The sequence below is a fragment of the Nymphaea colorata genome, chromosome 6, assembly GCF_008831285.2.
Source record: "Nymphaea colorata isolate Beijing-Zhang1983 chromosome 6, ASM883128v2, whole genome shotgun sequence".
Classification (NCBI taxonomy): domain Eukaryota; kingdom Viridiplantae; phylum Streptophyta; class Magnoliopsida; order Nymphaeales; family Nymphaeaceae; genus Nymphaea; species Nymphaea colorata.
In genome coordinates, this window is record NC_045143.1 from 16,115,117 (window position 1) to 16,142,302 (window position 27,186).

Here is a 27,186-nt window from a genome sequence, read left to right on the forward strand (position 1 = left end):
CAAGAAATCGTTTGATAGCAAGGACATATTATGTGAGTCCCCACTCTCATAATTAAATTAGAATAATTAAATTAATGTTCGGACACACAGAGAAGTGAGCATCACCAGGGAAGAAAGTTGCGATGAAAAAAATACTAAATCTTCTTTATTTGTTAACTAATTTGAAAGGGTTTACAAAACAATATATACATTTGAATTTTTAACGTTTACAATACAAGATTAACTTCTGCAAAGTTAAGAATGGCAACCATATAACACGCAATGATTTCTTTCCATTTTCAAGGATTTCCTTGCATGCAATGTGTTGATGGAGGAGATCATGTCCAATTCTCATGCCAACGCACAAGTGTTCATTCCTCATGTCAATGTTCATAATATCATGAACGTTATGTGTAATGCTCAACTCTTGACACTCCCCCTCAAAGTAGAAGGTAAAGATTTTTAATGCCTAGTTTGCTTAGGAGATGTTGAAATGCCTCTCGTCTTAGAGCTTCAGTAAATAAATCTGTCAACTGATCTTTGCTCATAACATAACATGTCTGAATTGTGCCTTGTTAAAGTTTCTCACGAACAACATGACAATCCAATTCAATGTGTTTTATGTGCTCATGAAAAACTAGGTTTGCTGCAATATGTAAGACTGCTTGATTGTCACAATAAACTGTAACGGCCGAATGATGAATTACTTGAAAATCGTCCAACAAGCTCCTTCACCACGTTACTTTACATACTACATTTGCCATTGCCCTGTATTCAGCTTTTGCAGAAGACCTAGAGACTGTTTGTTGTTTCTTAGTCTTCCATGAAATTGGAACTGTACCAAGGAACACACAGTAGCAGTGACTGAACGTCCTGTTTGTTGACATGCTTTATCCCTTGGCCTGGATTGAGCTTGAGGTAGCGCACAACCCTAAGAGCTGCATGGAGACGTGGCTGTTGCATGAAACGACTCAATACATGGACTGCAAATTGTATGTTGGATCATGTAATACTGAGATAAATTAATCTTCCAACTAAACAACGATAGTATGTGGGATTTTTAATGAGCTCTCCTTGATCAACTTCCAATCCGTGTCGCTGCTTCATTGGGAATTCCATCGGTTTTGCTCCAAGTAGACCTGCTTCATGTATGATACCCAATGCACATTTTTGTTGAGATAAGTAAATACCTTGGTTGGATCGTGCAATTTCAATTCCCAAAAAATACTTCGGCTATGTCTTTCATTTAGAAATTTTGACAAAGAAATTGCTTAAAATTTGAAAGAGCATTTTCTTTATTTCCTATAATAATTAAATCATCAACATATTCTAGAACAACATGAAATGTAGTTTTTCTTTTATATGTAAACAAAGAGTGATCCGCTTTTGATTGAATGAATCTGAACTCATCAAGAGCCGTTGATAATGTGTAGAACCAGTTCTTTGGGGACTGTTTTAGTCCATATAGGGACTTATGTAACTTCCAAACCTGGTTCTCCCCCTGTTTGGCATATCCTTGAGGCACTTGCATCTATATTTTTTCATGTAGATCTTCATGTAGTAGGAATGCATTGTTCACATTCATTTGACATATAACCCAATCACGATTAGCAGCAATTGCAAATAATGTACGTACCGTTACCATTTTTGCGATTGGGGCAAATGTTTCATTGAAGTCTAGGCCCTGTTGTTGTGAATAACCCTTCGTGACCAACCTGGCCTTGTAACGTTCTATGAATCCATCAGACTTGTATTTTATTTTGTATACCAATTTGCATTTGATTGGCTTGACTCCTTTTCGTAAAACAGTTATGGTCCATGTTTTATTTTCCTGTGAAGCTCGAATTTCCGCATCCATTGCCTCTTGCCATTCTTTGTGTTTGATTGCTTCATAAAAGTTTTCTGGTTCAGACTTAGACACTAAGGATGTGAGAAATGTAGTATGTTTAGTAGAAAAATGTTGAAATGATGTGTAATTTGACAAAGGACACCTGGTTTCTTTCTTTTGCCCTGGCGTGCAGACATGATTGGTTGATGGCGATGTAATGAGAGAACAATAGAAATCTTTCAACCATGGGACAGATTTTCGAATATGAGTGGACCTCCTAACTGGCTCAGTATTGGTGATATTTGAATATGGTGTAGTGATTTGTGTCTCGTTTCTTTCAATATCATGAACATGTTGCGGGGAGGTCACTTTTGGTGGTTATCTGGATTTTGTGGCACAATTTGGTCAATATCCAAGGGTGTATTATTGATGTTTCTTAAGTTTGAAAAATGGTCATACTTATCTTATTCTAAATCACAAAGCATAGGGAGGACAATTGTACTCTCACAATTGTTTTCTTTTTGAAATGGAAATATATTTTCGTAGAATACAACATCTCTACTAGTAAAAATTTTATGAGATTCTAAATCTTACACTTTGTAGGCCTTTTGCCCATCTGGATATGTGATAAAAATACATTTATTTGCTCTTGTCTCAAATTTATCTTTGTTGGAACTTATTTTGGTAGTATAACATAAAGAGCAAAAAATACGAAGGTGTTTGATAGAAGGTTTTCTTTTAAAAAATATTCCAAAAGACATTTTTCCATTTGTGTTTGGTGTTAAAGTATGATTAATTAAATAAGTTGCACTCAAAACGCATTCCCCCCAAAATCAAAGAGGTAGATTTGATTTAAACCGCAATGCCCTAGCTACCTCAAGTAAATGTCGGTGTTTACGTTCTACAACACCATTTTGTTGTGGTGTCCCTACACAACTATGTTGGTGAACGGTTCCTTGTTGACATAGAAAGTCCTTCATTTCTTGAGAAAAAAATTCAATTCCATTATCGAAACACAAAATTTTGATTTGACAATTAAATTGAGATTTGATCATGATAAAAAAAAATTTAACGACATGCAAAGTTTCATATTTATGTCTCATAAGAAAAGTCCACGTCGCACGAGAGAAATCATCTACAATGTTTAAAAAATAATGTACACCGGATAGAGAAGCTTGGGCATACAGCCTCCATATATCACAATGAATTAAATTAAATGAGTGAGTAGACGAGGTCTCACTTAAATCAAACTTTAAACGAGTTTGCTTAGCACAATGACATGCATCACACAAAAAAGGTTCATTCAACTCAAGATTCAAATCTAGATGATCACTAACAAATTTTAAACTCGTGAGAGAGGGGTGTTCTAGCCTTTTGTGCCAAAGCTCATGGCAGAAAACAACTATACAGTGATTTTGTTCTACTGTGGTCTCTAGCCGAAGCACGTATAATCATCCCCTTACATCACCTCTACCAATCATCGACTTTGACGCCAGGTCCTGCATAACACAGTAATTAGGGAAAAAAGTGATTGAGCAATTCATGGTTTTAGTTAGCTCACTAACAGATTAAAAGATTCACTTTGAATGATGGAATATTTAACACATTATTAATATCAAAGTTAGGTAGTGATGCTTTACCGATATGGCAAACAGAAACTACCTTACCATTTGGCAGCGTCATTGGGGTATCACATGGCCTTATGTCTTTGAGAGCTGATTGATTAGCACATATGTGCTGACTTGCCCCTGAGTCAATAATCGAAGGAGAGTACTCAAGCTTTGAGGTGATAGTGTTACCTGCAAAGTTGACATGTGTTGTTTGATTGTTGACAAGTGATAGTAATTTGTGATATTCCTCCATCGTGAAAGCTGTGACTACATCTTTAGGATTTTGTCCATTGTTGTTAGGCCCATGTATGCTGTCATTGGATGTCACTTGCGGACTTGATGTGACTGGTTTTGATGTCACGTTGGCTGCCACAACAGGTTTAAAATTTGGATCATAGAACCGATGTCTCGGTGGATATCTGATGATTTTAAAGCAGTTTTCTTTGACATGTCCTATGCCACGACAATGATTGCATATAGGTTTAAAATGTCGACTTCCCCGACCTTTCTGAAATCTGAAATTGGTGTGTCGCGGTTGGCAGCCTTGTCGTGGTTTCCTTGTGAGACGGCTAATACAACAGTCCATTCATTTGGTGGGCTAAAGATCCTAGTTTCCCGTTGTATTTCTTCTTGCAGAATTAACGCATAAACTTTCATCACATTTGGCAAAGGGTCTAAAAGAAGGATTTGCCCTCTAATGGCATTGTATGAGTCCTTTAACCCCATCAAAAATTGAATGACTTTTTCCCTTTGAATCTGGTTTGCATGGGCTCTCATTGCCCCACACGAGCATTCAGGAAGAGGGGAATATGAGCCCAGTTCGTCCCATAAAGTCTTCATTTTTGTGAAATATAAAGTCACCGACATAGCCTCTTGTTGTAAACGAGAGATGAAACTTTGGATTTGGTATATCCTAGTGGCAAGAGTTTGGTTAAATCTTTCCTTTAGATCTTGCCAAACTTCTCTCGCTGTAGTTGCATAAATAATGCTACTTGCAATATCTTTGCTAATTGAATTGAAAATCCATGATAATACAAGATGGTTACATCTAACCCAAGGAAGATACCATGGGTCTGTTTTAATTGGTTCATTAATTGAACCATCAATGAAATCAGTCTTGTTTTTTTTACTGAAATAGCCATAGACATGGCCCTACTCCACTTGCCATAGTTATCCTTATTGAGTGGTTGCGACACCAACATATTTTCAGGAATATCTGAATGGTGAATGTAATAAGGATTAGACATCACCTGGTATGGATCTGAACCAGTGGAGTCACCATGGAGTGCATGGCTCATTTTTGCTCTTTCGTTGTTCATGCTTCAAAGCTCTGATACCACGTTAGAAGTTAAGCATCACGGGGGAACGAAAGTTCCGATGAAAAAAATACTAAATCTTTTTTATTTGTTAGCTAACTCGAAAGGGCTTACGAAACAATATATATACTTGAATTTTTAATGTTTACAAGATTAACGTCTAGAAAGTTGAGAATGGCAACCATCCATTTTCAAGGATTTTCTTGAGTTCAATGTGTTGATGGAGGAGATCACGTATGTCCACTTCTCATGCCAACGTCTTTCATGCCAACTCACATGTGTTCATTCCTCGTGTCAACGTTCATAATATCATGAACATTGTGCCATAGTTATCCTCATTGAGTGTGGTTGCGACACCAACATATTTTCAGGATTATTTAAATGGTGAATGTAATAAGGATTAGACATCACCACCATGGAGTGCATGGCCCATTTTTGCTCCTTCGTTGTTTATGCTTCCACGTTAGAAGTTGAGCATCACGAGGCAACTAAAGTTGCCATGAAAAAAATACTAAATCTTCTTTATTTGTTAACTAATTTGAAAGGGCTTACAAAACAATTTATACACTTGAATTTTTAACGTTTACAAGATTAACATCTACAAAGTTGAGAATGGCAACCATATTACGGGCAATGTTTTCTTTCCATTTTCGAGGATTTTCTTGCGTGCAATGTGTTGATGGAGGAGATCACGTGTGTCCATTTCTCATGCCAACGCACATGCGTCCATTCCTCAAGTTAACGTTCATAATATCATGAACGTTATGTGTAATGCTCAGCTCTTACACAAACAACCCTGTTTTTTTGGAAGATAAGTGCGAACCATTTACCAATACTGTGAGACCTTCACCAACATGGGAACTCTCATTCACAAACATAAAAGACTCATGTAGTGTATGGAAAATTGGGTCACAGTGACAACCAACGTTATTAGTATCGATTCCTATTACATTGGCTTCCTTTGCCCGTGCGATCCAAAGCTAACACATAATTTTATTTGGCAACACCACTGAAACAGAGGCGTCATCACTCGGGGCACTTGCACCAAGAGAAAAGGGAAACAACATGCGGGTAAATGCAGGAACAAGCGCCGCAGATTCAAAGAAACAAGAAATTGTTGCTGATGAAGAGAACAACTCAATTATTGCAAAAACACAGCCAACATGCAAATTATAGCCCTTGTAATATCTGATTCAAAGAAGAGCAAGAGCAACAAGATATATGTGCGATAACCATCTTACAACACCTCTTGGACAAATCGCTGTAAACTTTTCTAAACCCAATGCTTCTGTGCCATAACAATGATCAATTTATGAACACCATCTATAGCGCTACAATTTCTGCACCCAAAGAACCTAGAGGCCGTCATATGGATGCAACTGAATATAAGAGGATACAACAAGTTTGAAAACTTTTCAGTAGATATGGAATAGGGATAAAAAGGGAGTATGTCACAGGAAGCTTATCCAACAGATTTTAATTGAAGAAAGCTGCAGATGGAGAAAGCTCCACGTTGAAACGTCGTTTTGTTGGGGTGAAAAGAGACCTCGCCAGGCTATTCGAAACCTAAGTTTTTACGGTTGCTGGTCGCCGGAGCATGCCGAAACCACCGTAACGTAGCCTTAGTTGTTTTCGAAGGAAACTTAGCAAAACGTAAAGGACCTGGTTTCTTGGCTGCTCATTTAAGAAGCCACACAGGGCTTAGTATCAGTTCGATGCATCACCGGTCTCTAGAGAAGCACCAAACCACCGCTGCTTAATTGTTTTCTAGAAAAAAATGACCTGGTTTTGGATTGGTTTCCATAGCTGCGGCTGGTAAGACCTCATAGGAGCAGTTTAGGCCGGGCTCGACACTAGAAACACGAGCTTCGGTTGATTCAGTATCTGATTAATATTAATATTTTTAATAAAAAATAATGTATAAATATAATTAATCATTTTATTTATATATATATATATATATATAAATTTGACTCTGATCACATGCAATTCTGAATCGTTTATGCAAACCAGATCAAGATGAACCCTCTGCATTTTGTTTTTCGTTCTGATCTCTCCCAACTTCCTTGGTGGCACGATTCTCTCAGCCGGTTGAATTCCTCAGCCAACATTGTCTTCGGTTGGCATGTTCGTCTCTTTAAGAAAACAAAAGCTCACAATGGATCACCCAGAGTTTCTAATATATTACAAAGGGAAATCCCTCTGATTTTTGAATGAGGACATGCAATTTTCATCTGAAAGTGTTTTTCTTTTCTTTTGGTGTCTCCGGGAGTGGAAAAGCGGGTCACGAGGGGGATCTCACTTCCTTCCTTTCTTCTCGCTCAGACTCGTTTCGTTTACCCTGGAGCAGAGGGAGAGATCGTTTTCAGTTTTCACAGGTGAACGCTTCACGGGGTTTCGGATCCGTATCGCTCCTTATTCTAGTTTCTCGGTGGCTACTTTAGCTGCCAGCTTGATTTCCACGGCGTGTGCTTGACTTGCCGAAATCGGAATTTCCGGCTGGTTTCTCGGCGGAATGTGGTGGAGGATGTGATGCAAGTAGGAGCAGGTGTTCGTGGCTCTATTCATCCACCTTGCCTCCGGCGGCATGGTTCGGTCTCCGGCTTCCCTCGTAGTTGGAATGGATATGCCTATCATGCACGACAGCGATAGGTACGAGCTCGTCCGGGTCATCGGCTCCGGGAATTTCGGCATCGCGAGGCTAATGAGGGACATGCAGACGCAGGAATCATGGCGGTGAAGTACATCAAGCGCGGCGAGAAGGTAATTTCGTTTTGGTTTTACTTTTTTCTTCTTAGCCTGCAAGCCTTTTCTTTCATTGTGTATAGTGTCTGAAGAATCCCTGGTGAAATTTTGTGAACGCCAGGTCAGTTACAAGATGAAAATTCTCATTCATCGTTCAACAGTGCTGAGACTGGTCAGTCACTATATATATATAGTGCTGAATTTTCTAATTATTATGTACGTTACAATTCTTTATCTGTACATTCAAATAGTCCATGAAAGAGTGAATATGATATAGATGGGGTTTCGAGATAAACGGCAATAAATTCAATAGCTGTGCTCTTTTCCTGTGCAATTCAAAAAAGGGAAAAAAAAAAGAACTCGTTATTGTGCAAGCGAGACTGAAAGGTTTGTAGAAATCTCGTCAAATTGAGCAACCTTGGCTCCCAGAGTTGAAATAAACTTTGATTGCTAGATCATTAATTGGAAGGGAAAAAAAAGTTTCAATCAACAAATAATAAGCTACGGACCAAGCGAAACTTGAGCTAGAAAGTGAATTATTTTCATTCTTCAGAGATTTCTACACCCTGATCTTGTGGTCGGCAGTACCAAAATTAATCGAGGTTCGGATACAGTACACCCTGATCTTGTGAAACCAAAGATGGTGTTTAGATGATGTGGAGAAGAAATGGGCGGTCTCCAGAAGAACTAAAGAGCACCAATGATCAGAATTTGCCATCAACACAAACCAGATTTCAGTTTGTTTGAGATGCATGTCATGATTTGCATGAGTGGGAGCTTTTTCCTAGAACAGCCCAAAATCTCTTTCTCTCTCTCCGGAACCACAGAAATCAATACAATTTTTTACAAAACTCTCTCTCTCTCTCTCTCTCTCTCTCGATATATATATATATATATATATATATATATATATATATATAATGGAGAGGGCACAGATGCCATTCTTGCTGTCGCGTCGATGGTGGACGGACAGACGACGGCCAATCATCTTCCGTGATTGAAGAACACGGTGTTTGGTGCTGATATTTTGCTGCTGTTCCCGTATGGTGAAGCATCTGACAGTGGTCCTCTGCGTCAATAGCTTTCAAGTCAACTACGAATCTCAGTTACTCTTTCCCTCATTTGATCTCTACATGTACGTAATCAGTTCTAATCCATATATATCGAAAAACGTCTGGGGGGGGCAAGGGGAGACCTAATAAATATTTTAAAACAAGTCCGATTTAATGCAGCCGAAAAAGAAGGAAAATAGAGAAAAACCCAACAACTATTAGATTAAGCCATTTTGTTATGGCTTCAATACTCTTCAATCAGATCCAGTTCATGAAGCAAGTTAAGCCGTATTCCAAAGAAAACTAAGACTGCTGCCTGGAAGCTTGCGAGAATGTGTTGTTAAAATCCGAAATCGAACCAAATCCGAAGGGATGCAGACTCGGGAAATTGCTTCTAATTCAGCGAACTCAACCGACAAATGCTATTATCTCAAAAACTTAAAAAGTATTTTAAAATACTGTACATATAATCAAAGATACGTTAGCTAGACGGGATGGACATGCTCTGGAGCCCATCCAAGGCGTCAACCTTAGACTGTGGACAACTCAGTTTTAGCAAGTGAAAAAGTAATGAAATTCGGTCAACAGAAGAGAAACATTAATTAATTAAACCGGATTTGCCTAATTCATTATTTTAATTTAAAAAAAAAAACACGTTAACCACTTTAACAAGATTTTCCCCAACCTTTCCCCTTCCACGAACTCCATGAACATGGCAAAAGGTTCAGTAACGTACGGTTGCCGAAAACAATGGCGATTGTCCAGATTCCAGCCAAATTTTCTATCATAACAATGAAATCCATGTAAAAGCAAAAAAAGAACTACTTAACAAAATACGATGTCTAAAGTAAGTTACAAACCATGATGCATGCCAGTGTGCTTGCTATGTGCACCAATGATGCAAACAAGCATGCAAACAAACAGATCAGACGGTAGGATTTCAAAGAGAGAGAGAGAGAGAGGGAGAGAGAGAAACTACACTAGAGATTACAATATTTCTACGATGAACTACTCTGTTTTTAAAATCTTTCACCTTTATATTTCAGATGCCTGAGATGTACCCCTTATATAAATAAGGAAATCGCTGTGGGGATTCATCAACATTTATGGCATACATTTTGTGGGTCCAACCGACCACATTCTGAATGAACCGACATGATTGAATAAGATATCTTCCAAGATAGAGTCTGCACATAAACGGATCTGTTCTCCTCCACGCCTTCCCCAAATAATAGTTCGACAATCTCATAAACTTACCTTCTTTACTTTTTTCATTAATAATACAGTCACCCAAACAAGTATACGGGAGTTTTACCCTACAAAAAAGTCAAAGGGTCCTACTTTTTACCCTGATTTTTTTTTTCATGGTAACTTTAACGTTCCAAATTTCACCTTGACATCAAACGGGGTTTAAGATCACAAGTCAAGTGGTTGAAAGAAAGATGCAGTGGGAAAATGGGTGCTGAAAAACCTGTCTCGAAGGGTACTGGTTGAGCAAGATGATTATTTATCATACTGTATAGATGAGAGTTCGATGCTATCACCTAATCCCTTTGTCCTTATAGGCTACATGACATATTTTTGGTGTCTTGAGTGCTGTCCTTGCAACGCTTCATTTTGCTATTAGTGGGCCCTTGTTTGTCATTGCAACCCTTCATTTTGCTATATATATATATATATATATATATATATATTATAAATATCTTATGTATCAAATTTCTATATTTTATGATCTTTTATTAAAATCAAGTCAGGCCCAAGTGACCAGTGCAGGCGGCAAGCTTAACCAAAACCAACTTAATTTGGATTGGGTCAGGCCAGCTACCTGGCAACCCATAATTGTTACCTACATGAGGGTCCATAAGGTGGTGCAACTGCAAGCTGATCGGGCTAGGTGAGGCTGGAGACACATTAAACAGGCCACCAGCTGGTTCAGCGCACACCATTCCAGAACCAACTCGGTTGTTGCCTTAGAGTGAAGAAGGCCGCGTGAAAAGATAACGGATCGTTGCCCTCCTTGGCATCATACGTGCAAACCACTGTCTTTAAAAGAGAAAATTATAATCAGTGTTTTTTTTTTTGCAAAATAAAATTCTTCAATTTTATTTAATGATTCACAATTAATTTAACTGAATCCGTAAATCTAAGATCCGAGGGTTCTTCAAATCACCAATCGGATCTATGGTAAAACAAACACAACCATGAGGTTCTAATTATTTAATGGTATACAAAAAAAAATCAACTGTGATATGAGGAAAATTAAAGTTCAGGCATCCCACTTATGTCCCATTATCTGTTTTAGCGGGACGGCATAGAAATTTATTTTTAGGTTTTTTAAGATGGATAAAACAGAATGAAGCAAACTCCCATTCAGGAAAAGTGTAATCAGAAAAAATATTTAATGGCATTTCTACTAAATGTAAACAAGCTCCGGTTCTGAGAAGCATGGCATAATTGAATTGAGTAGGCGCTGCATAAAAGGCACATCGTCAACTTTTGCTTCAGTTTGGATGAAAGGAATATATTTAACATTTTCTTTGTTCCCATTAATAAAGCATGTCTGCTCAGATGCCCGATACCCGGCCCGTTAATAAACGGGCCGGTCAGATTCACCCTTTTAATGGCGTTTTCAAATAGGGCAGGATGCAATAGAGCCCCACTTGTTCTTCCTTTACTGACGTCATAAATATGAATGTCTACTGACACGTAACCTGGTCATCATAAACTTAGATGACTTGACATATACACGTGAACACGGGTAGCAACATCGGTTCTACCCACAAAATTTAACTCCAACGAAATAAACTACACAATCTTCCCTTGAAACCACGAGAAATACATCACTGAGTTCAATGTATTTCTATCCAAGAATGCATAAACCTAGAGAGGCCATATGAGCGCGGGAGAGCTACGACTTTCTGTAAGTCTTAGCGCATTTGAAGTAGACGCTTGCACCAAATAACCCATATGCGGAGAGATTTAAACCATAGGTCTTCGTCTCCGAGGCGACCTAGTCCTTGCCATCGGATGGATTTGGGGGTTTACATACTGCTATGGCTTTCTCAGATACTTCTTCTTTCATGGGAATTACTGCATCTAATGGTATGATATTTTTCTTGCTGTTATCATATTCATCACCCAGGGCTGACAAGTTATTCGCAGACGCGTCCTTCGTCAGCATTCGGGCTTCCCTTTCGACTTTCTTGATGGTACCGAGGACGATGGTGGGTTCAACATCTCCTGTCACCACCACCTTGCTTTCTTCAGGGTACAAGTCCACAGACTCAATTCCTGCAGTACAAGTTCCCCAATTCGAAAATGACAGTTGAATCAGGATCGTTCCTCAAACAATTCCTGCTTAATTATATTGGTGGTAGCTTTATACGTGCAGGGAGCACAATATCCCACTCTCACTCTCTCTCTACGACTGGTTTTGCATCTATATGTATCACTCTGCCCGTCGATTTTCGATCCAAAGTTCAGTTTTAAGTGGGTGCCAAATTTTGTTACCTTCAAAACGCTTCATACTTTTCCACTCCTTCCCCGCAGCCGTCGCAGCAGCCGATGTTGTCTTCAATCTCCCACTTCAGCGGGAAGTTGAAAGAAGAAGATGAATATATATATATATATTATATACACACACACTCACTTATATTTATATAAGGCGCTCATCAAGCTGAACCCCCTGTTCCATGATTCTGATAGTCACTAACCGTGTGGTCCTCATCCCAAAAGATGCATTGACAAGTTTGCTGACTCTGCCTGCGTTCGGCACCACAAGCATAGGAGAACTCATGGCCACCTGTGATGTTTATAAAAACTTAGTTACTATAAAAATGATTTTGTAAATTAAAAAAACGCATAGCATAAATATAGATCTTCCTGCATGGATACCGTCATACCATTCCCTCTCCCCAATCTTAACAAGGTTTCTTCAATAAAGTTTATGAAGAATCTCATTAGCACCATTCTCAATCATGTTACACGTTTTAAGTGTTCTTGAAAAGAGCCCAAGTTCAAGAAGCACTCATATCTTCCTCCGTCAACATAGCTGATGCAAGCTCCTAAAATTGTACTGCATAATTCTCCATAGTTGCAATACCACAAACATAACTGAAGTGCTCAGGTGACCATTTATAATCTAATCCGGTATATCTCACTCATTCAACCTCAGAATGCTCAATCTCCCTCTCTCTCATTCCATATACCCATGCAAGACAATTATCATTTTCCTAGCAAAATTCTAAATTTTGATGTGCAGTAGTTTCAAACAAATGAGGTCCTATCGTGTGCTAGGTACTTAAGCAATTACTGATTTTTTTGGATGGCACCATCAAGATATCTAAAGATAAGCACCTCACGTGGTATCGTAATCAGCAAATGCTTCTGCTTGAGTGGATAATGGACCTGCGATCAGAGGATAATAAATATTTATATAATTGATGGAGAAGATGAACAGTTTGTTAAGCAGCGCAGTATTCAGATAATTGCCGTACTGTTCTCGCATCCATTCCTTTAATGATCTACATATTTTGGAAATCAGCATACTGATGAAACTGGAGTCAACAGGGGGCAAATTCAATGATAAACTAGCATGATCAAGTGAAGCACAAAACAAATGGGGTTGGTTATGTATGTAGATGATTTGCATATGTTGTCATAAAATGCATGCTTCAATTTCTCTTCTTCAAACTATGGCATTCTTGAATGAATAAAAGCATGTCACATGATCATTGAAAAGAAGTATATTGCTCAACTGGAAGTCCATCAAAAAAAGAAGAAGAAGAAGAAGAAATTCACTGAATAATGAAAAGGAAAATGAATCATACTGTGACCATGGAGATGTTCAGGAAGAAGGGGTAAAAATTACCAAACACTTGGGGGAATAGGCTTCAAGAGAAATCATGCCTTCAAATGTGAACACTAGGCTACAGGTTTACAATCTTGTGTCTAATGGCCTGGTTTTTTACCAAAGGGTGGTTCCTTATGAATATGTACAGCTCAATAGCTCATCTAGATCAAAAGCCTTATGACCAGGGGTGGAGCGAGGAATTTTATCAGCTCAAACTCAAGTTCGAGCCAGCTTTTGTACTCAATGAGTCGAGAACGAGTTTCTGGTTCAGCTCGTTTATTTATTGAGTCGAGTTCTAGTTTGTTTAACGAAGCTCGATTAACACAACTCGGTTCGTTAGCTTGAGTTCCGTCGATGCGTCACTTTCCTCTCTTTTTTTTTTCTTTCTCTCTTTCTCCTTCCATCGATACTGCATCACTTTCTCATTTTTATCTCTCTCTTCATTGGCTTTCTCTTTGGTTCTCATAAACTCCCACCGCCACCAACCACCGATTCTCTGTCCTTCAAAGGCTACTGCAAAACGCTAAGGTACTCTCTCCCTCTCTTTCGTTTTGACCAAGCCTCTCCCTCTACTCTCCCCTTCTCTCTCTCCCTCTCTGATCTCACACACTCCCTCTTTTTGCCTCCCTCTATCTCACATTCTCGGTTTTGCCCAAGCGAGGGTTCACTCATTCCCTCGCTTGGGTAGGTGAGGGTTTCAGAAACCCTCACTTGAAACCCTTGTGTTGGGTGAGGGTTTCACGCTTGGTGGCCGAGGGCTTTTGAAACCTTCTCATGGGTTTTGGGTGGGGAAGAAGCATGTAACACCAACAGCTGTTGAGCAAGGCGAAGTACAAAACAGAGAGATGAGTTTGTCGAGCCTTTGAGTCGAGCTCAAGCTCAACAAATTCTGTCGAGTCGAGCTGGAACTGTAGCCGTCAAGTTATTCTCAAACTTGAGCTCGAGGTTTCATTAGCTCGAGCTGGGTGAACTCGGGCTCGACGTGTTCACCCCTAGACTAGAAAGTCTAAACAGTCTTACGACAGCTAAATAACATTTTTGACTCCGTGGGCGGAAGCACGTGTGGCTGAAACGGGCAATTAGCCACACCCTAAATTTACATTATTTATATATTGAAATTTCATTAATTTTAATTTTTTTTTTTTTACGTATGGGTGCCCTTTTAAGTTTGAAATTTAGACCCCCCCCCCCTTCTCTCTCTCTCTCTTTTCCACTGCTCCGCCCCTGCTCATGACTGTCTGAAAGTAATGAAACTTCACCTGAAAAGGTTGTAAAGGCAAACCAACCTGATCGGCTGAGAATAACGTAATTATCAGCAAGAGATCACAATGGCCGACGAAAGGATGAACTGGAGTGCCAAACGGAGCGATAACAGAGAATGCTCAGAAACAGGGCAGAAGAAAACCAGAACGGGGTAACAAGAGTGAAGTCACCAGCTAGTTGCCTCACAATTTTCATTGGGAGCTCAAAGTTATATTCAGAAGGTAATTCTGTTGGGATATATGGATCCAATTGTTGCGGAGAAGCAGATCCATATCTGAATTTGAACAGCGCCCTTCTAAAAGCTCGAAGACAAGCAGATCCATATCTGAGCTTGAACTGCGCGCGCTCTTCTAACAGCTCGAAGACCCGTCTGCACAGGGTGATAAATTATGGAAGAGAGTTGTCATGAAGACCATGGTACGTCCAATATAGCATGTCACGGAAGACCATGCTAAAATCAAGTAGAGAATCACAAGATCGGAAAGGTATAGCTACCATCAAAGGAAAAATTAAAGGATGTAGCAAGCAGTGGTATAAAATCAATTAAATTAGATGGAGGTGCTGTAGCAGCTCTTTAAGTTAAGGGGAGATTTATATTTTATCGTAAGAGGACTGCTATATAATAAATACGATGTCCATGGTGGCCTTCAAAGGACTCGGAACTCTGCTTTTATGTTTTCTCGACATGGCTCACATGGAAACATGTACATAGGGATCTCGAGGGATATGAAGTTACAACAACTTGAAGAAAAACATTTCGCTTTAGTACAGCTTTTACTGACGTTTTCCGACTCTTTATTGATGTATTTTTCGCATAACTGATGGGCAGAATTCTTGCAGACAAACCACAAGCTATTAGGTTTTTAATCACTGTGCTAGCTGAGTATTTACATTGTTAACTGTGAAAATGAGCAAAACAAGAGTGGATACCTTCCAGGAGTTGCAAGAAAATATCTCAAGAGGTGGAGACTCAAAACGGTTACATTATTATACAGCAGAAATTATTTTTTGTGATTATTTTGTAAAAGGAGCGTTATAGAAGGGCGTACTGAATTCAGAAGACTACTCATTCAGTGTGCGTCTTTATCTTCCCTTTTTTGTTTAACTCTGCTTGTCTCTGCCCTTCCTTCCTCTGTTAAGACTGTTGTCATTTATATTTTACCAAGCTGAATCCGTCATTCAAAAACTGGCTCGCACCCTAACCAACGTCCAGCCAGATCAACTACTTATGGCCGGTTCTCTCTTCCTAACGGTGCCTAATATAATTCCTTGGAAGTTCATCCCAATAAAGAAAAATTAACATGTTAGACGAAGTTTGGCGTTGTCTCCAACTACTCTGCGTATATATAGACTAGAGAGAGGGGAGCTCGACTTGCATCTTCACCTCCCGACTCCCCAGATGACCGAAATGAAACCTCGCCAGTTCGAGCCCATCTCGAGGTGCAGCTGCAACAACAGGTCCAACCAAACCGTTGCATCTGACCTGGATGGAACCCTCCTCAGATCAAGCAACGCCTTCCCTTACTACATGCTGGTTGCGATAGAGGCTGGCAGCCTTCTGAGAGGCCTCCTCCTCCTGCTCGCCAGTCCCTTTGCCTACTTCACCTACATCTTCGTGTCCGAGTCCCTCTGCATCCAGATCCTCACCTTCATTGCGTTCGCGGGACTTAGGCTGCGGGACGTAGAGATGGTGTCGAGGGCGGTGCTGCCCAAGTTCTACTCAGGGGACGTCCACCCCGAGACCTGGAGGGCTTTCAGCTCGTTTGGCCGGCGTTACATAATCACGGCTAATCCCAGGGTCATGGTCGAGCCCTTCGTCGTCAACTATCTGGGCGCGGACAAGGTGCTCGGCACCGAGCTGGTCGTCACGAAATCCGGCTGGGTAACAGGGTTCGTCCGGCGTCCCGGCGTGCTTGTTGGCGAGCGAAAGCGGGATGCCCTCGTGCGGCAATTCGGTGAGAATTTGCCGGACTTGGGGCTCGGCGATCGCGAAACGGATCACGACTTCATGTCACTTTGCAAGGTTGGTCTCGCTTAAATTTGCCGAGATCCTGATTTTCTTAGATTCTAGAAGTTCGTTCAATTAAAAGCTCACTGCTACCTTCCTCGAACACCAAGAAAACAAAAGCTCGAAAAGCAAGAATTCCAAATTCATATTGACTTCAGACAATTAACAAACCCATTAATGCCTTAAGCATGCTAAACAAATTTAGTCCTGACGCTTTACTTTTATTGCATTTAATTATATTTGGCACCTTATCGTACTGTACGCCCTTCTTTTATGTCCCTCCGCCGTTTCTCTTTGCAAAGATAGAAACCTGTATCCATTTGAAGAAAATTAAACCTCTCCCTCCAGACAAAGCTCAACTTCCGATAAAAGAATTGGTAAGTGGGAGTGAACACGCCCATTCTCTAAATGGAAGACGAAAACTTCGAGGCCGTTTGAGAAACACCAGCGTTTCCAGTTTCTTCCCGTCCATGAAACAGAGGGACAGACGCAAACCGGAACACTGTTCTTCGGCATTCTGCGGTCGCCCTTGGAAATTGGAATGGCCAAACCAAAGGGTCTTCCTCAAGCTGCGGGACGTTTACCGTTCGCAGAACGCTGGAGTTCCCCTTCCGCCGTTCCGTGGTGATTCAACGGCCACTGTAAGTTTTCTTGTGTTGGTGGTCCGGTTCTTTGCTTAAATTTGAAGACGTTGCCACTTCTTAGAGTTTTCCTAATCTATACTCTTTGAATGTTTTTTTTGCTATATATTTCCATTTTATCGACACTATAATAGCAAATTAAATGTCTGTAGCGAAAAAAAAGGGTCATCGATCCAAGCTGATTTCGAACGAATATGGATGAAAGTGGTCGAATCATTATTTGACTTTTTCAAAATGACGTCAATATCTCATAACCAATCCATCATTTTCTTGACGATTTTTAACATGTTGTTGGGAGCAAGCTACTTTAACAGCAAACTGGGTCGCTTTGATGGAGAAAAAAAACAAAAAGAGAGTGCCTTAACATTTTCGTATTGAGTATCAAACAAGCTTCAAAGGCATATCCCCGTAAGATGTCATATGTGGTTGAGCTGCACAAGATTATTTGTTCAGTGGTTTCTCGTTTTATGTGTGAAAGTGGGTAAGATTGAGCAACTACCATAAAGGTTCCGGACGTTCATCTAACACAGAGATGCATGGGGAGTAGCGACTGGGTGGTTGAGAGTTGATAGGGTTCACTCTTCAACTTAGCTAGAGATGATAGGTTTTGGTCGTTGGGAGTAGTTGAAAGAGCTCAGTCCTCTAACATATGTGTCGGTAGTTGAGAGTTGATGGAGCTCACCCTCCGGCTAATCCATCCTTCTCTTCTCTGTAGCAGTAACTAGGAGGTCATGTTGTTTGAGCGGGTTTGGTAATTATATGATGCCTGCTAATCCTGTACAACTGCTGAATAGCTTTAATGAAGTTCCTCTGGTCCAGATTTGTGCAATTTCATTCAGCCGTTGGGTAAACTTCCCATGTACCATTTGCCTTTAATAATCTCGCTCACTCTGCAGGAAGCGTACATGGTGCCTGCTACAAAATGTGAGCCTGTACCGAGCACCAAGCTACTCAGCCCGGTGGTGCTACACGACGGCCGCCTGGTGCAGCGCCCCACCCCCCTGGTGGCTCTTTTAACTTTCATCTGGCTGCCCATCGGATTCTTCCTTTCTCTGCTGAGGGTCTACCTGAACCTGCCTCTGCCTCGAAGTGCCGTGCGCCATATGTACAGGATTCTTGGCATCAAGCTCATAGTTAAAGGAATCCCTCCCCCGCCACCAAGGAATGGCGAGAGCGGCATCCTTTTTGTGTGCAATCACAGGACGATGCTTGATCCAGTAATCACAGCAGTTGCTCTGGGCAGGAAGGTCAGCTGTGTAACTTACAGCATCAGCAAATTATCGGAGCTCCTCTCGCCGATTAAGGCCATTGCCCTGTCGAGGGACCGGGCGAGGGATGCCGAGAACATAAAGAGGCTGCTTCAAGAGGGTGACCTTGTCATCTGTCCGGAGGGAACCACTTGCAGGGAGCCATTCCTTCTGAGGTTCAGCGCGCTGTTCGCAGAACTGACGGACAGGATTGTCCCCGTTGCCATCAACACGAAGCAGAGCATCTTCCACGGGACAACAGTTCGTGGGTGGAAGATGTTTGATCCCTACTTCTTCTTCATGAATCCAACGCCCACGTACGAGATCACGTTCTTGAACCAGCTCCCGGAAGAGCTTACTTGTAAAGGTGGTAAGTCGGCCATTGAAGTTGCCAACTACATACAGAGGGCCATTGCAGGGACTCTCGGGTTCGAAGCCACAAATTTGACCAGGAAAGACAAGTATGCAATGTTGGCAGGAACAGACGGCAGCGCTGGCCCCAAGAAGGACAAGGCCCAGAGCAGCAGGGAGTGAAACTACAAGGAAACTTAGATTGCTGGTGCGCTAGGAATTTGTTTTTCGTATTTTGCCGATTTGATGCGTGTATTGTATAGCACCTTTGCTCAGTCAAGGGTCGCCTGATTATATTACATCCGTGTGTTGATTGAACCGTTCGATCAGTATTTGCTGGGGCTGTTAAATGTCATGCGTATTCAGCAAGAGACCCAAATTCAAACTCAAGCCTTCGAATCTGCGGGCTAGCTTTCGTATATGGACACTGCTACTTAGATGGTATAGCTTTCATTACCAAGCTTGAGAACTCCTAGCAGGGGGCCTCCCCCGCCAATATGTCAATTAGCCCAATGGCTTAGTGCATTAATCCTTGGTGGAGCAGCAGGTTTACATGGATTTTAGCATTAATTTAGATCGGGGGATTCCACAAATTCATTAGATTAGCTCTCGTTTGCATTTTCCATCTTCGCCAATGGAAGTGAATAAATAAATTGCAGTTAATGTTGTTCGATAAGTGCCCAACACCACGGATCAAACAGTGGATGGACACTTGAATGGTGCTTCAGGCAATAATGTCAGAGCTGGCGTAAGTCTCTAGACATTGAAGCGTGCTTCCAGAATAAATACAAAAAATGTAGCAGAGAAACGATACAATAAAAAAGTCGGATATTGCGCTAACAAAGTGCATTGGTTGGTGTCGAAAGTGGACTTGCTCTTTGAATCCAAACATGAAATAGTTTACGCTTCAGACTCGGGCACACACTAAGATTAGAAAAATGAAAAATAAAAACGACGGCTTTTCTGTAATATCTTAACATGCAAGCTACTGATATGCATTTCTTTTCTCCCCATCTAATGATGACAACTCAAAAGTAATACTTTTTGTGAATTTGATAAGCAGAACCTGTACTTATAGTATCATTCTTAAAGAAGTCACTGTCCGGAGCTTTGCCTTTCCGATGAGGATCAAGAGAACCGGCGAATTAGACCACGTAACGTTCTTCAAATTCCGGCCACATGAGGTACATACAGTAGCAGAGGAAGCCGGTTGTTTGTTGCCGTTGGAGGGATAGAGATACGAGCCTGGTTCCCGGCGAGTGATGGGATCCAGTTGAGAGACGAAAGCAAAACCATAGCCCACCCCCATACTCTTGTTCCCTTTTATCTTTCTCTCCCCTTTTCTGTGTTTCTTTTTAAATGCTTAAATCTCACTCATTTAAAGTGCATTAAGGAAGCGCACGCTTCCTTTTGCTACTTATTATTAATTGGTCTTTAATTTTTTTTAATAGGATGAGATTTGCCTGTGATTATTAAGAAAAATATATAGTTTCAATTATAACTGAATCTGAATTTGCGTCTAATATCTCCTCCCGTGAACTATTTGTAAGTATCAAACCTTACGCTAGGTAGATTAGAATGTGATTTTAGAAAATAATGACAGACTTGAGACAGAATTCAAATCAGCTGGCCAATTATATAAAACGTTCGAAACCAATTAAGTTGAATTCCATAAAGTTGAATATGAACTGCGTGCTTCTAGATCCGACTTGTTGAAATAAACGCGTCTTTATTCCACTGAGCGTTCGATCCATACGAGCAGTAAGTGCTTTTTCTTGGCTTGAGAGGCGTGCGTTTCGCGCTTCAAAGCACTCACGGCGTCTCTCAAACTCCTTCACATATATCATTGTTTTCTGGGCGGCAGTCCATCTTATGGTAGTCATTATTGTCAAGCACGGTTAAAAAATGGTTAATCGAATCTCATTTCTTCTTGCTTTTCTTTTTTCTCTAAGTAACTAATTAATCTTGGAGTACTTGAGGTTTTTACTGCTAGGATCTTACGAAAGAATCCACGAACGATTGTTTTTGTTTTTCTTTTCCGGGCCATTTCCTTGGTAAGAAAACTAAACTCAAGGGTCAATACTACTACTCATAATGCGTCCAAAGCTAATACGAAAAACTATAGCAGTTAGACCATGGATGATCATATAAACATAAATTTGAAATACAGCCGATGGTAAACAGAAACTTAATTCACATGATGGGAAGGTTGTGGGACGTCGGTACCTCCATGGCGAACAAAAGTACCTCCCCTTGCTGTCACTGGTAAAGTTAGATCAACCGCTGTGGGTTTTCTGATAATCCCCTTTCTACGTTTCCAACTTTTCCAAGGCTCCATCAACTTAACTCTGGCATCACACGCAGGTAGCAAGCAACGCAACACACAACAATGATGCCAGGCTTTCAAACACACTGCTGCGTGTTACCATACCGTCTAAAGAAAGCATGGCACCATAAACCTCTTCGGTTGCTGGAAAAATAGAACCGAAGCATCGATTCTCTCTCTCCCCCTCACTCTCTCTTGGAAAAACGGCTTGCCTTCTAGTTTACAGAGATTTGAAGGCATACTAACGCTTAATTTCATGGACGAGAAAGTGAAATTACAAGTTTCACAAACTACAAAACCACAAACATCAGCCGAAGGAAAAAAACAAACGGAAGAAAATAAAACAGTGCTTACATGTTATATATAATGACAAAACATGGAAGAACAGCTCTTGGACTAAACACATGCAACTCCTCCAAGGCTGAATCGTTTCCGCAGTGCCCTGCCACAGAGTCATAGCTCTCCTTCAAATCAAGTCGCTGGTCCTGTGCAATACGTCCGGCAATCACCCTGCAAATGAGGATCGCTCTCTTAGCATTCATGAAGGAAAAGTCCTCCTCTATATCCTCAGGAAGGGACTCATGTGCCCTGTCACTGCTGGAATATGTGCAGATCCCATCCAATTTCGAGGAGAACCCTGATCTTATAATCCCACAAACACTACAGAATCGATGGTTGCAGAGGCTTGAATCCTGTTTGTACCCAAGATGGCAAGTAAAAGTCGAGCAATAAAACCTCAAGAACTCATTGCCATCTACCATGCACCTTTCCTGCCATCTATCTCCAGTTCTGGATGCTCTTGCCTTCACTGCCTCTCGGTATTCTTCGAACCTGTCGAGAATTTTAGAACTATTGTGTATCTTGAGGATTCTTCGGACTTGAGGGCGTCTTTCCCTGTTCATCCAATTCGTCTGAAATATGATCTCAACTATGTTTCTTCCTGAATCTCCCTCTCCGAGATCTGAAAGTGCATGTTTCACGTTCTTGTGTTGATCTAAGAGATGGACCTTGAAGAAAACATCGCCGCATAAGGTGCATGGGTAGATATTTGATCCCAGTGGAGACAATGCCTCCCTTTTTCCCGTGTCCGATGTTGTAACGCCGAATTCATACAACAGTTCTGAGTTCCGCCTTATCTTTGGTGTGGAAATGGTTACCTTGTCTGCTTGAGCTAGATATCCCATTTCAGGTTGTTCCTCTTCTCTGGTGCCGGCTCTCTGTCGCATCGTGTATGGAAGAGCCCACTTGAAAAGGGTCCATGGATTGAACAAACCCGCCCTATTGCTCACTCGTTTCTTTCTTTTTGCTACCGTTCTTTCTGCTCTTGGAAAGAAACATGATGTGAAACAGAGACCACACTGTAAGAGGAAGAGAACCGGATAAAGCAAGGATCGAAATGAAGTATTTGAGCAAACAGCCATGGCTGGCTAGAACTTCATAATGTCAATGATAGCCATCATAGTCTCTATCTTTCTCTCTCTCTCGTCCTGAGATTGGCTTTTGGCAGTGAGACGGCAGATCTATCGTCAAGGCGTGAGGGTACACCAGATTAAATGAGAAGAGATGCAAGTGCGTCGGTAGGAGAGAGGGAAAGAGAGGGAGAGGGGTGTTGATGTTGGTGGTTCATGTGGGGCAGCAAACTGCTCTTTGCTGACCAACTGGAATAGTTTGGAGGGTGACAGAGAATTATTGTCGAAGAGAATACGAAGCTGCAAAGTAAAAAGATGATGGGGAAATGGGTACTAAGGCCCCAGCGAGGAACTCTCAAAATGACATGGGAAATCCTACAGTATTTTCTATTGGTGTCCTGAAAGTGGAAAAGGCACACATTCCACACACCACCTGCTACAAGTGCTTTTGACGTTTGAAGGTTAGTTTTCCAGCGGCTGAATCAGTCAGGAATCTGCGGATTGATTAACTAGGGATTGCTATTGTTTGACGATGTAGATCAGAGCATCGGTTGATCCCTAGGGCCGGTACATGATCATCAGAACAGAATAAGATGTGGAACAGGGAGAAAACGAACCGAGCTGCTAGTAGCTAGCTGATCAGCTTGGTTCTGCAGCTCCATTTGCCCTGTGAGCTCGGCAACTGCAACTATAGGCAGCTGATCTGCATTGGCTTACTTGTCTTGCAATCGGCATCTTCAGATCTATATGTACAACATTTATATCATACATCTCAGAAAAAATCATGGCCGTTCAATTGGTCGGGTACGCATATGTAAACTTGGAATTTCCGTTCGTTTGGCTCTTTGTTTTTTTCTGTTCCTTTTTTTTTTTTTTCGGCATTTGCCTCGGATACTCATTTATTGGGACCAAAAGATACTTAATAGTTCATCAGACTGCGACTGCAAAAGTTTGAAAATTCGGTACTTTGGACCTTGTATAGCCGCTGTGGGCCTGTACTCTGCGCATCACAGTTAAAATCCGTAAGTTTATTTTTACAATAAGTGATTCATGTATCATGATTGGCAGCCAGCAATTATTAAAAGACCGTGGCGGTACACTATGTTGGATGCATTGATGAACTCCGCAAACCAATTTCCAAAGATTTTGCCCTATGTCAACTGAGTGTAGCGTACGGGTGTTGGTGCTGGTGTAGGAGCGGCACATCCTAAAAAAATTTGGGTGTGACAATATGGCGATGGTATTCTATTATTAACATTAATTTATTATATATATAACGGAATAAACATGTATATATTATTATTACAATTTAGTTATTAATGTATATGACATACTTGAATAATTGTATTGCATAAGAAAATATCAAAACAACATTTTAACTGAGTGTGAACTTGGACACAGAAGGTCTGCTTTTGGCCACGCCTCGAAAAATTCTCATGAAATTTTTACTGCTAAGTTATTCATGTGGATTTAAAATACTATTCCTTACCAGTTTCGAACAAAAGTTGTTAGTGTGACCATTATACTGAATTTTTTTTATAGTGAGTTAAGGAGGGGTGTCCAAGGCAGGTCCATATTTGACCGACGCTACCAGAAATGAGCTCGAGTCCGAAATATCGAGGGTCTTGTACAAACGGTGGCCCTGAAAATAAAAAAGTTTCCACTATTGGGGTACCTTTAAACTGTTTCTAATTATATTGGTTGTCGAAGTATGTAATTAAAAAGAAGACGAAAACAATACCTAACGTTCAATCAAACAAGGAAACTTTTTCTACACCAAAAAATGTTGGGTCGGGCGCACCGACCCTCTTATACTGAGCCAAGCAATGGAGTTACTTGTTAATTTGTCACGAGCGATATATAAAGCAAATCCTTAACTTTTTTTTTTTTTTTAAAACTAAAAGCGAGCTCCCTCTAGAATATGGCCAATGATCAATCACCTAAACTAAAGGGGGGCATTGTTCCCGGAAAGTTTGGCTTAGCACGCCGGGATTCATTATCAGTTGCGTGTGCTTTGGGACTTGTAAAACCATAAATTATCCCAAGGGCGGTGGGACTTGAGTCGGCCCTGCTGTTGCCACGCCTATCAACCGTCTGTGTAAGTTGCCCATATAGCAGCTGTACCCTTTTTAAAGGTTTTGGAACAACTCCAAATTCCAGTTCCAGTTGTATGTCTCCACATTGATCAGAATCACCTCGCAAGTGCATCGATCGACGGTATTATGATAAAATAAAAGTTCATGCATTCCATTGAGTTTTAATGTTATAACTTCTGTTTCTAAGATGTCAAAAAATCACGAGTAAGATTGCGGGAAACCAAGCGGTGGATCTTATAATCAGCGGGGTATTCTATTCTCAGAAAGGATGAGAACCACACCTTGTTTTGTTGGAATTTTTTTTTTTTTCTCAAAAGATTTTTTTCACTTTTTTTTATTAATAATGACCCAAGTATGTGTCGCATGGTAAACGTCACAGAGTCACTCCCTTGTCTTTGCTTAAAACGAGAAATACAGTACCCATTATCGATGCCTAATATAACCAAAGTATATTGGATTGAGGAATGAAAGAGGCCATTCGTGGAGTTTCGGATCAGGTTCATTTAGTGCCTTGGGATCCAACTACACCGTCAGCTGATGTCCACTTGAAAAGGTAGATTCTGCCACGTGTCTACGTGAGCACCAAAGCCAAAGGATGAGGCCCATCTTCTCATTGGCCACACTTTTTCCTTTGAAAAATATAACCGACGACCGACTCGTCGCCGTAAACTGCCTTACGAATCCGGTCCGCCCATACACGCGACTCGGTTGAGTAACTTTTGAACTCGAAAAGGAGAAGAAGAGCCAATGTTTTCTACCGAATGTCAGGGAAGGCCACCATCACACTGAATTTTTTAATACTGCCGCAATCCCTGTTTGAACGGTTGCAACTTACGTAAGGACCAAGGAAGATTCACTCAGCAGGGCGTTTCGATTAACTTGCGGAGGACTTTTCTGGGAATTAAGGCCAATCGACGACCCAGACGAAAAAGTCTGGGAGGATAAGGCATAAGGAAGCTCATGGCGTGCTCGTGGTGGAAACACGACCCACACAGAGACAAGAATTTTAGACCGTCGGATGATGCAGGCTTGTTCCTGAGAGATATTGATCCCGCGGTCCTGCTCTTTCTGGAGAAAAGAGAAAAAAACGAGAGGCGCATACAAAAAGAGATTTGTTGGGCTCACCGATTTCCATTGCTCCTTGCCTCTGCTTCCGCTTCTCCTTCTTCACAAATCGGGAGATGGCTTCCTTCGGCTTCGGAGCAGCCGCCACCGTGGCCAGCCGTGCCGTTGTGGCCTCCGCCACCTCTAAGACCGCAGGGGGTGCTGCGGAGGAGAAGGGACTGCTGGACTGGATACTTGGAGGGCTGCAGAAGCAGGACCAGTTCTATGAGACGGATCCCATCCTAAAGAAGGTGGAGGAGAAGAATGGCACCGTGGGAAAGAAGAGCACCGTTTCGGTGCCGGCCAGCAAGAAGAAGAACGGCGGGTTCGGCGGCCTCTTCGCCAAGAACTGATAGGAAGGACCGTGGGGCTTTCATCTTCCTCTTCTGGTTCATTTTGCTACTGTTATGGGTGGCTCTCTGTTATATCCTCCTTGAACCTCTGTCCATTTCCTTCTTGTATTCTTGATGGAATTCTGTTACTCGATTCGCATGACCAGCAGCTTTTAGCTTCATATCCATGTTGCACATAATTGCTGTGGGTGTATCCACAAAGCAGGCCGGTGCCTGGACATGATTCAAACATTTAATTTCCACCTGCTATGAACTTGTTCGCGTAACGTGGTTAACGCGAAGACATGAAGCACAGTTTCTCAATTTCCCGAGGCGGAGAAGTAAGCGGGTTAATCACATGGGGAAAACACAAACGGGTTCACGCGCGCGCGGCACGTAACTATTCTCCCTTCGAACTTAAGTATTGTAGCAATTTTATGAGAGAATTCAAGTTAATTTGTATATAAAGATGGTATAGAGTAAAATATGAATGCACTGCTTTTCCTCGCGCTTGTGTAGGGTCCGCCTCTGTTTCATGAACAACCACCTCAAGCTTGGTTAAACTTTATCAAACCCACAAGGACTGCTACTTTAGCTGAGGCTCAGAACGAGGTCACACCATATATAGGCTAAATTTAGCTCTGCTTCATTCGGAATTCAGCACGATTTCCGTCACAAAATGGTAGGAATGAATGAAATTTGATCCAAGGTTTTGAAATCGACATCCCTTCAGGTTTCAGCACTTTTGGCACGTACTCACAACCTGCGTTGGTTCATCGTTCACTTTCATGATAAAATTTACCATCAGTCTTTTATGAAGCTACGCCCCGTTCAAAAGATGTTGGCCTTTAATAATCACCATCTCCGGCAATTGGGTCGTGGCCACAAGCCGTCCGGCGACCCTTTCCGCGTAGGAGAAAGTTGTCAAGGTCCACACAATCGCCAGAACAGGGAAGGCTGATGGGGCAGGCTGAGTGGCGTCCTAGCAGTTCCTTCTGGCTTCATAAAAAAAAAAAAAAATTAAGCA

At 41.3% G+C, this 27,186-nt stretch overlaps 3 protein-coding genes across 4 annotated transcripts; 2 read left to right on the top strand and 1 right to left on the bottom strand.

The window, feature by feature from the left end:
* Positions 1-16,013: 16,013 nt before the first annotated feature.
* Positions 16,014-19,247, top strand: LOC116256723 (glycerol-3-phosphate 2-O-acyltransferase 6-like). 2 transcript variants are annotated; one of them, XM_031633171.2, is made up of 2 exons: positions 16,014-16,668; positions 18,191-19,247. In XM_031633171.2, exons 1-2 carry the CDS (start codon positions 16,045-16,047, stop codon positions 19,073-19,075), a joined length of 1,509 nt encoding a protein of 502 aa, XP_031489031.1. In that variant the 5' UTR covers positions 16,014-16,044; the 3' UTR covers positions 19,076-19,247. The 2 variants fall into 2 exon arrangements, with proteins under 2 accessions (XP_031489031.1, XP_031489032.1); XM_031633172.2 differs by lacking the exon at positions 16,014-16,668 and adding an exon at positions 16,689-17,294.
* Positions 19,248-21,016: 1,769 nt separating this feature from the next.
* Positions 21,017-23,343, bottom strand: LOC116256724 (uncharacterized). Its single transcript, XM_031633173.2, has one exon. The coding sequence runs from the start codon at positions 22,637-22,639 to the stop codon at positions 21,569-21,571; it is 1,071 nt and encodes a 356-aa protein (XP_031489033.1). The 5' UTR covers positions 22,640-23,343; the 3' UTR covers positions 21,017-21,568.
* Positions 23,344-25,804: 2,461 nt separating this feature from the next.
* LOC116256294 (uncharacterized) lies at positions 25,805-26,341 on the top strand. The gene has a single exon (XM_031632620.2). It carries the CDS (start codon positions 25,905-25,907, stop codon positions 26,178-26,180), a length of 276 nt encoding a protein of 91 aa, XP_031488480.1. The 5' UTR covers positions 25,805-25,904; the 3' UTR covers positions 26,181-26,341.
* Positions 26,342-27,186: the final 845 nt, after the last annotated feature.